The sequence below is a fragment of the Danio rerio genome, chromosome 23 (assembly GCF_052040795.2).
Source record: "Danio rerio strain M-AB ecotype USA chromosome 23, GRCz13ab, whole genome shotgun sequence".
Lineage (NCBI taxonomy): Eukaryota > Metazoa > Chordata > Actinopteri > Cypriniformes > Danionidae > Danio > Danio rerio.
In genome coordinates, this window is record NC_141043.1 from 38,278,628 (window position 1) to 38,289,422 (window position 10,795).

The window sequence follows — 10,795 nt, forward strand, 5'->3', positions numbered from 1 at the left end:
CATCATAAATACTGCATAGGCAGTACCGCACGGACCCAAGATTCTCACAAAAATCAGTCAAGTTTGGGGAAGGAAAAATCATGGTTTGGGGTTACATTCAGTATAGTGGCGTGCGAGAGATCTGCAGAATGGATGGCAACATTGCCAGCCTGAGGTCTTAAGACATTTGTGCTGCCCGTTACATTACAAACCACAGGACAAATTTTTCAGCAGGATAGCGCTCCTTCTCATACTTCAGCCTCCGCATCAACGTTACTGAATGCAAAAAAGGTCAAGGTGCTCCAGGATTGGCCAACCCAGTGACCAGGCATGAACGTTATTAAGAATGTCTGGGGTAAGATACTTTTTAAAACGCTTTCTTTGCCATTCCAGATGACTTTATTAATAAGTTGTTTGAGTCATTGCAGAGATGTATGGATGCAGTTCTCCAAGCTCATGGGAGTCATACAGAATTTTTTTTCCACTGCAGCATGACTTTATATTTTATACCGACATTATTTCTGTTAAGTGACAAGACTTTTGTCTAAGCAAAGTCAGACCTTACTGTCCGAATTAAATAATTTAAAAGTAAGCCATGATCATGTTTTATTTAGGTAAAATAAGCATAATCTAGAAGCATTTAGCTTACATATAAGCCACTTCTGACACCAAATGATCAACTAGAATTCAAGCTATTATTTGTTGTTCTAAAAATCTTGGAAAGGCAACAAGACTTTTGTCAGGTAGTGTACTGTATATTGCTTTCATGCTTTCAAAGGAATAAAGAGTGTTGTACCTAAAGACAGAGCGGCCACAAATGCAGTAGTAACACTGCTAGCACACAAGACTGCAGCCTGGTCCAGCTCTACACCTCCTCTGGACAGGGAACCAAGACCTACAGCTGCCAGAGCCGCCAGAAAACCCACCACAGTGGCCTGAACCTGAGGAAAAACAGCCAGACAATCTCTCCATCACAGCTGCTCATCATTCAGCTTCATTCATTATTAAACCCTCATTAAAAATTCATCTTTATAATGAGTGCTCTTGCTATTCAAGACCGAGGGCTCCTGCAGGACTCAAGTCTCAGAGTAATTCTTCATATTCTTTTAGATTTGTTGAATGTTTAATGAATGTTTGTTCAGTTAATTCATGCTCGTATTGGATCATTTTTCTCCTGACAGACACCAATCCTAAGATTCCCATGGGTTAGCTACATTTTTTACCTACTTCCCATGATGCTTTCTGTGAATTATGGGAGTAACTTCTGCTAAAGGGATAGTTTTATGACATCAAACTTTCTTTTTATTTTGAACTTTTATACCCCACACAACATAAAGTTCACAAATCAACATTCAGGAAAATAATGTAAACAAATTATAATCAAAAATAATAACAAAACAAAAATTATAACATAAATATTAAATATAAAATAATACAACAGCCAAAGTGACAACCCTTCAATTTTCCTTGTACATGCTCTCCAAATACTGTAAAAAGCTACCCCATTTCTCATTGAAAGTATGAGTCTTGCCAACAGGCGTTCATATGATGCAATAGAAGTCATCAGCTCTGTCCAATCCTTCAATAAGGGAGTATCTGAGTTCTTCCAATTTCGCAGCACCAGTCTCACAGCCATAATACATCCTGCAATGACTAGCCCAGCCTGTGCTTTAGATATTACCTTCCATAGAGTGGATGTATCACCAAGAAAACAAACTCTTGGTGAATAAGGTAAAGGTTGTCCCAGCCATTTCTCAAGGTTGTGAATAACTCTTGTCCAGAATGGAGCCACCAAATGACAGCTTTACATTAAGGACAATCCCAATCTATTTTTGTACCCCTACCCTTCCCCTGGGCCCTTAAAACCGAGTGTAAAAGGGAAGTGCTTAAAAATTTACCCCTAAGAAATGGGATAGGACTACAGCAACTGCATACGACATCACATGTCATCGTGATTTCTTGCTTCATATAAGATCAGACGATCGTGACTGCTGTAGTTCACTACTTCAATTGCTTTTTTTTTTTGGTATTTATCTTCAGGAAATCATTGAAGACATATATTATGTTATCATAACGATATATTACTACGCATTTACACCATGGTCATATTCATCTATGTAAATACACCAAAAACAACATTAACATCATAGCATTATAACAAAGCCCATTCCCAGCCACAAGACTTTTCTGACATGGTATTTGAGTGTCATCGAGTGACAGTATGTTGCGTGACTGCTATACAGAAGTTATTATTAGGGATTATAGACAGCGACATTTAGCGGTTTGTATTTTAGCGGGTTTTTTTTAAAGCATGATGGTAAAACACGTGGTTATAAATGTTTGAAAACATGTGCTGGTTTGTTGTAAAAATTCATAATAATGATAAAAAAATACTAATTTGTAATTCTCCTTACTTCTGGGTGTAGCTATCCTGCTGGAGTATTCTGAGAAAGTTTCTTAGCTCTTGGTTTCGAGTGTGGTCCTGAAAAGTCTCCATTCAAAGGGCTATCTACCACTTCCTCTTAGCCCTACGCCTTCAAGATAAAGAAAATTGGAACACCCCTACCCCTTCACGGGACCGCTCAAAGCAAGGGGTAGGGGGAAGGGCTAAGGGTAGAATTGGGATTGGTCCTAAATGTAAAAAGGTGCCCAGAATGACCACATTTCCAACAGTGGTTATTTTTCATTAATCCTATCCTATGCACTCTTACTGGGATCCAGTAACATTGATTAATTATCTTGTATGTATGAGTGTACTTCTAACATTTCTCACAGGACCCCCTTTACCAGAAACTACTGCCTCCAATTCACTCTCTTCAAATTCCACCTGCAAGTCTTTCTCCCAAACAATTCTTAAATGATCGCTTTTTCCATACATGTAGTTTGCAGCAATCATATACACAAAAGATGTAGTTTGCACTGACTTTGGAATATTTAGAAACCTTAATAAACACTTTTTTTAATACTGCTATGCATATTTCCAGAAATCCCCTTTATCTAATCATTGAATCATTTCTACTCCTGAAATGAACCCAGTGTTCTCTGCCCATATAAATCATCAATTGTTTTCAGGCCTTTTTTACACCAATCTTTCCAATACACTGTTTTCTTTCCTATCTTAATAGCAGGGTCATTCCATAATGAAGAATAGCCTTGTTTATAATAGAGGAAAAAGAAATATCTTATGTACTTTTTTCCAGACCTGCTGTGAGTGTTCCGATATAGGGTTGACTTCCCCATCCACAATAAAATGGAAACATTTCTAAGATAAAGAATCAATAACACTGAATGGGCAAGTCAGAGTTTTCTCTATTTTCATTGAATCATCTCAAATGCAGTCAATGCTCCCTTTGTTCTAGTGCAGGGTTCATACACATTTTTACTACTAAACTTCCAGGACTTTTCCATGATTTTTTTTCAAGACTTTCAAGTAAATTTTCATGATCTAATGTTTCATGCAATACATATGTGTGGTAAAAAAAAAAACAATGCATGTTTAAATGTATTACAGTATGTGGTGAAACATGCAGCAATCTATTTAGTTTAAATGTATGTATGTATGTATGTATATATATATATATATGTGTTTGTGTGTGTGTGTGTGTGTGTGTGTGTGTGTGTGTGTGTGTGTGTGTGTGTGTGTGTGTGTGTGTGTGTGCGTGTGTGTGTGTAAAATTGATTTAGATAATGCTTTCACTGCACTAATAATGTGAGAGTATGTGATTGGCAAAGGACAAGTTAGAAGCCAAGACAACTGACCCAAGGTTTCCGCTACATTCATTCTCCTATAGTGGGGCGGCACACCAAAATTCATCCCACCACAGCTACATTACTGCCTCTCAATCAAAACATTCATTATTAGCGGGTTATAATCGCACCTAAACATATTAAGAGGTAAGTGAATTATTACAGCGTGAACTTTTCTATAACCGTAGTAGTGCTGTGCGTTATTTGTTTAGCCCTTTTAGGTTAAATGCTGACTGACTGATTGACTGACAGGTGCTTGATGCGTGAGGCCAGCAAACACAACGTAGCTTTTAGTTAGGATGAACACAGTTTCCATAATTATACTTTATTTATAGATAAGGGTCTATGGCATACAACAAAGAAAGACTAAATCTTGCTAAAGTTTATAGCCGTTTAACTTTACTTCGGGACACATTAATGCCACTCTGTCTGTTGGAGACATTTATAAATAATCCTAGCTAATCTAATAACCGTTGGAGACATACATACTACATAAACGTGCTAAATTGCACTTCAGAAGCATTTATCTGAGAGCGCACAAGAAAATCTGCAAGAAGGCGTGCAAGAAGTTTTGTACACGAACAGAGAAAATCGGCGCTCAAGCAAAGAGATTCACATGCTCGTATTACATAAATGCGATCTCGACTCGTAATACTGTGCTTAAAACATTTGTCACTGAAATAACACCATTGGTAGTTGGTGGATCTGTGTAAAAGGACCCTGTAACCTAAATTCAAGAACACAGATATTTGTTTTCCATGACTTTTCCGGACCTTGAAAATGCCATGTCCAAATTCCATGACTTTTCCACGTTTTTCATGACCGTATGAACCCTGCTAGTGGTAAACATTTTTTCATACTAATTCTGGGCTTCTTCCCCTCCCACAAAAAGCCCTTACTAACTGATTGTACAGCTTAAAGATGGATAATGGAAACTCCAAAGGAATCATCATAGAAATATAATGAATCCTTGACGATACCATTTTAATTGCATTAACCTACCCCCAAAAAAGTCAGATTTAACAATTTCCATTTGGCAAAGTTTGTTCTAACATTTTGAAACATCGGGGTTATATTTATCTGAACAACATTGTTAAAGGGACAGTTGATTTACTCATCCATGGGTCATTCAAGATGGTGCTGCCTTGCTTTCTTCAGGAGAAAATTAAAAGTCCTGTGAAACTCTACCTTACAAACCATACAGTACACCAATGGAAAGCTATTTACTTTGTTTTTTTAGATGTAAAAATCACAATTTCCAAAAAATGTACGCATATATAGAAATTTATAGTGCGACATTATTTAAAGGGATTTGTTTCAGTTCTTTTTAATTAAAGATCCCCAACCCATAAATGTAAAAAGGTGTATGTAATATTTCAATATAATAAAAAGCATTTGTGACTAACATACCTGAATGAGTGCAAGATTACAGGTCACCATCAGCCACTGCTGTTTGGGGTCGTCCATCTGTCCAGTGTTAGCCTGAGTAAGATGAGAGACAAAAACGCAGAAGTTTTCATTTTAATTTAATCGGCGAGACACTTTTAATCATCTCAGGGTCATTAAACACTAAGGTTTACACCCTGTGATAGATTATATACTTTATTATGCAAACAAGTAATGCATTTCTTATCCAACTGGGCAAGTATTTTTTACATACAGCAGTAGACAGACGAGATGCCAGAGTCATCTCTAGGTTTCCTTTCAGGCCGACCAGAGCAGGTACCAAGATGAAGACCTCGGTGATCACCTTAAACACTTCCCAATGCTGAAACACACAGGCACACAGATGATAGTTAAGGCCAATTGAGCTGTTTAAACCAGATAAAACACAACAAAAATGTAAATACAGCCATTCAGAAGCACAGAATATGCACTCACTCATGAAATGGTAAGGTTTATAATCTAATTAATACATATTAAACCTCTTTAACATTATTACACCTACATGCTGAATCACTGATATGTGTTTAGTTCTAAAGTTCAATTTCAAACAGTTTTTTTTTCAAGATCTGAGGTGAAATATCTGCTGATTTTAGTATATGGCAATAAATGATAAATGTCATGTAAACTAGCATTCAAACTCACATTGTTAGCATTTAAGTATGAGGTGTACCTGAGATGATCATTGTCAAAGTTTTCTGTTGTTCAGCTGCAAGAAATAGAAGCTGTTTCTAATACATCAATTTGAGGTGTTAGTTAGGACAAAAACTCCTTTTAATATGGAGAAAATTCCTAATATCGCGTTGCTTTGATATAGAACACAATTTAAATCAGTCTTTAGGTTCGATAGTCAGATTCACTCCTGTTGGTTATCAATCTGGCAACCCGCAATTGCGTTTGTTTTGATCCAGGAATGCAATACCTAGTTCAACCACTTGGTGTCAAACGTTCATACTGCACCTTTAAGACAATAAAAATAAATTGTCCTAACATTTTAAGAATCAAGTCATTGTTAAACCAGTCATACCCGATACCAAAAAATAATTTTATAAATATAAAAAAAGAAAAAAATGTATATATATATATATATATATATATATATATATATATATATATATATATATATATATATACTGTAAAATACAGTATAAATTTGTATGAATAAAACAATTGCAAGTTTAAATGAATGTAAAAAATATATATTAAAATAAATAAATTAATAAGTCATGATTAGACATGATTATTTTAGTAATAGTATACCAAAGAAAAGTGTTTTTTTTTCTGTGTTTTTACAAATGTATATATTTGAAAAAAAGTTTTTTTATAGAGTAATAAAATATAAATAAATAAAAAATTAAATATTATTCATGACTTTATTTAAAAACAACATTAAGTCCAAACAGGATTATTATTATTATTATTATTATTATTATTATTATTATTATTATTATTATTATTATTATTAGACAGAAACAAGATTAAAAAAATTTTGCAATAGAGTGAGAAACTAAAATTGTAAACAAATGTCCGCAGACTGATTGACTGATTGATTGTTTGATGATTGATTGACTTACCCATTTACTTATATACTTATTCATTCTTTTGTTGTTGTTTTATAATAATACACTGTGCAGAGTTCAACTCAGAGTTCAAGCAAGAATTTAATGCGGAACTAAAATGATCAACCTTTTTTTTCCCCAACTAAATGAATCAACCAAAACATCCAGTGCACACAAACAGCTTTGTAATCAGATTTATTATCACTATTAGTTTATGGCATTCACTCTGTACTGTACAGCGCTGAAACCCCAACACACAAACCACAACTGTTGCAAAACAAAAATAAATAAAAGAAATCCACAGATATAGCTTAAAAATGCACTCAAGATTCATCAAAAATAATCAACAGAATCAGAAAATACAAAAAAAGACAAACAGTACTAAAAATAATCACTCATTACACACATCTGACCCCTATTGCATGCTGGAAACCGAAGTCTCAACACCAGATCTAAACTTTCATGAATTGCAAGCAGAATAGCTATAATATTTTATACTGAAAAGTGCACTGGCTTTCCCATACATCACTCTTAATGTGACAAACACTGTCAATATTTCTAAACTGAGAGACGTGTTAATGTACAGGCCATAAACTGAGATGAAAGATACTTTAGAAAAGTACAGATCAATCCAACTGGATGTCAGTTTCACCTCTTTTATTTTGATACTTACAGTCAAAACACGGAGCAGTCATCAGCAAAGGCATAAATATCAGCTCATAATGAGCAAGCTGACAAAGAGCCAGTGACTCACTGAGCATTGATGGCTTCTTGTGCTTTGCGTTTATATTAAGCAAAGTGTCAGTATACGAGCTGAGTGCTCCTCTCTTCGCAAACCCACTCACGCAGTTAAAAATAGCCGTAATGTTTAAATCAACAGAGAGCAGTGCCAGCCAGCCAGGGGCCTTTATTTTTAACACACGCACAGCCTAAGTCCAGGCTCTTCGGTGGAAAGGGTGTCACGTCACAAGCCATCCTGGGATCTAGCCCACTTCTGTTTCTGCTCTCTCCAGAAACAGCCTTTGTCTGTCTCGCTGGTCCCCATGACAATTCAATTAATAGACACAAAACACAGCCCATGCCAACTATGTCTGTTTGGGAGAACAGAAGCACAGGGAACTGTTGCTCGAAGCTAACATGTGGTTGTTTTAAGTTTGTGCTAGATCAAAATTTTAGTAATAGTATACCAAAGAGAAGTGTTTTTAAAATTTCTTTAATAATAAAATTATTTGCTTAATCGTTGTCAATGTCTTTTTTTCTCTTTTAAAAATTGCTTAGTGATAGTATAGTAATAAAAATTGTAATAAAAATATATAAATAAATAAAACATTATTCATAAATACATTTAAAAACAACACTAGGTACAAACAGGATCATTATCATTCTATTATTATTTTTATTATCATCATTGATATTCATATTAATATTATTATTTTTATTATTAGACAGCAATAAGAATAAGCAATGCTTTGCTATAAATTAAAGAGAAACTAAGATTGTAAACAAATGCTTCTGTATTTATTTATTTTTTATTTATTTACTTATTACTTCTTTAGTTGCTTTTATAATCATACATCTTGCAGAGGTCAACTCAGAGTTCAAGCAAGAATTTTAACTCGGAACCAAAATGATCAACCTTTTTTCCCCAACTAAAATTCATAAAACTATTAAAATTAAAATGTAGTTTTTTTTGTTATCCTTTGGGTGAATAATTAATCTTGTGCTAATACAAGTTAAATTACTAAAAAAGGTTTAAAAGGTTTAATTTGGTAATCTTCGATCAGAGTCTGAACATTTGCTTCTGCGTTTGCTTCTGCGTTTGTTGCTTCTTAATGACATCAGTTTCAGCCACAATATAGTGGAGGAACTATGACGTCAATTTGTATGCAAAAACCCGGAAGCGAGTTAGCATTTTAGCACTTCCGGTTCCCTCGTCCCAAACTCAATGGGTTTTTTGAATGGGGTTTCAGTAAAATCGCTTAAATAAGGTCCATGGCAAACACAAATGCAAGATATTTTCACGTTTTGTTCTACGACATAAAACACATCAGTTACAGCACACTTTTGAATTTTTAATTTGGCCATGCTTCTTTAAAAAGACGCTTGCTATCAAGTTGCTAAATGGGACTACAGGTGGTGTCGGAGACATTACACGTCATCGAGCTGATCTGGTCTGGAGCGCAGCTCGCTTGTGTTGGGCATTTGGATTTGTCTGTTATTTAGGTATTTTCATGAATAGTATTTTATAGCTTTTTGTATTTTTCTAATTAAGAATTCAGCTTGTGTATAGATAATGCCTTCACATGTAAAGGCTGTCGAGACAGATTCATTTGTTGATCATTTATTTTAATTAAACTATATTATGAAGATACTGCTCACCAGTGCAAGCCTGTCTCTCTCCTGCCCTCAGTAATGCAAACGTGTGAATAAATGTGTAAAAATACAGACATATTTTAACGTGATCAAGTGATTTTTCGACTTTTTTATTCATCTGAACACATTTTACTCAGTCATAACTGCAATATTTACACTCCTCCATAAAACGTATAGCAGATGTGACTGTATGAGCTGCTTTTCGCTGTACGTCGTGATATAAAATGAATATTGAATGTTGCTCTGTGTCCATCATGATGGAACTTGCAGCCATTTGATAGACTTGTTCCTCCTCACGCCTCATTTCTGTCATCTGTTAAGGTAAGCAGGCTGCGTGTGCGACGATACACTTATTTAAATATGTCTGATGAAAATTCTATATAGGCAGATTTATACACAGAGTTTTAAAACTTTTAGAACAACCGCAAAGCAAAACAGATGTATTTCCCACGTAAAAACTATTCAAAAGCGTATAGGTCTATGTTTTTTTGCGTATATATTTGTTTATAATATATAGCGTGGATTATAATATAATATACAGAGAGATTAACTCTGTGTCATGGACATTATTTCTAAAAATAAGCTTGATAAGTTGTCTGTAGCAGGGTGGTGCTGACGTCACAAACGAGCGCATCGAGGGCACTGTAGTCCGTTTATAGCCTAATGTTAGCTTTTTAACTCTTGCGTTTGCATTGAAGATTCAAAAGTGCTCCAAGTTGTAATTTCGTGTGAGGATTATCCGGCTGGACAAAACGTGTAAGTGTAATGAACAGTGTTTGAACACAGAGCTTATTATTTGCAATCTTCGAAAAGCCTATGGGAAAATCCTATAGGGATTTTCACGAGGGAACCAGTTTTATGCTAGCAGCCAATTAGCCTACAAAGTGACGTCATAGTTCCTCCACTCTATTCTTAACCACACCCTTATTATTGTTAGTTTGCTGAAGGAATGCTGCGCAAAAAGAAAGCCTCACCCCCTACTCAATATTCAATTTTAACTGGAAGTACATTAAGGGCTCATTCACACCGAACTTTGCTTCTAGAAATGCGAGTCAGCACTCAAGAATGATTTGAAAATAAAAAAAGCACATTTTAAGCACGATAGTATCTAGACACAGCTACAAAGTGAAACTAGCAGCGATTGCCATGCCTCCAAGTTTTTTCTGATTGGTCCATTGCTGTGCCACTAACAGTGATGAGCAGCACAGCTTTTGAAAGTTAAAGATCTTTCAACCTGACATGGTGTCTTAAAAAACATGGCGCTCACATGAGCAGCACTTTAAAAAAACACAAGATGCCAGTGTACCGGTCACACATGTTCATCATCTGCATGTTTACATTGAAAAACAATAGAACAGTAGCGCGTTGGAAAGGAAAAACACATTCCGTGTTGCAGAGTTCAACTCAAGAGTTCAAGCAAGATTTTAATGCGGAACCAAAAAAAGAGGCTCTTTCATTACAAAAATAGACATTTAATAGTACATTTTTTATTTTCTAACAATAAAGCACTTTGAACCACATTATCTGCGTGGAAAAGTGCATAAAGTTTGATTAATACTGTGGTATTATAATAACATTTTAGGACAGTATTTCTCAACTGGAGGGCTGCGACCCAAAAGTGGGTCACGGGAACATTTTCAGTGGGTCGCATTTTGAGTGTGTGATCAAAAAAACAACAAAAGTTTAATATTTAA

The 10,795-nt window shown here is 35.1% G+C and overlaps 1 protein-coding gene across 9 annotated transcripts in view; it reads right to left on the bottom strand.

The window, feature by feature from the left end:
- slc41a3 (solute carrier family 41 member 3) overlaps nucleotides 1–10,795 on the bottom strand; it is a 142,820-nt gene that overhangs the window by 17,791 nt on the left and 114,234 nt on the right. For 8 of the 9 annotated variants that reach the window (XM_087307549.1, XM_087307551.1, XM_087307552.1 and 5 more), the window contains 3 exons: nucleotides 5,387–5,494; nucleotides 5,137–5,208; nucleotides 776–920 (listed from right to left, as the gene is read on the bottom strand). In XM_087307549.1, the coding sequence (XP_087163675.1) occupies nucleotides 776–920; nucleotides 5,137–5,208; nucleotides 5,387–5,494 (325 nt within the window). Of the gene's footprint in view, nucleotides 1–775; nucleotides 921–5,136; nucleotides 5,209–5,386; nucleotides 5,495–7,401; nucleotides 7,730–10,795 lie in introns of those variants that run through there. The other variant, XM_087307554.1, reaches the window with a different exon arrangement.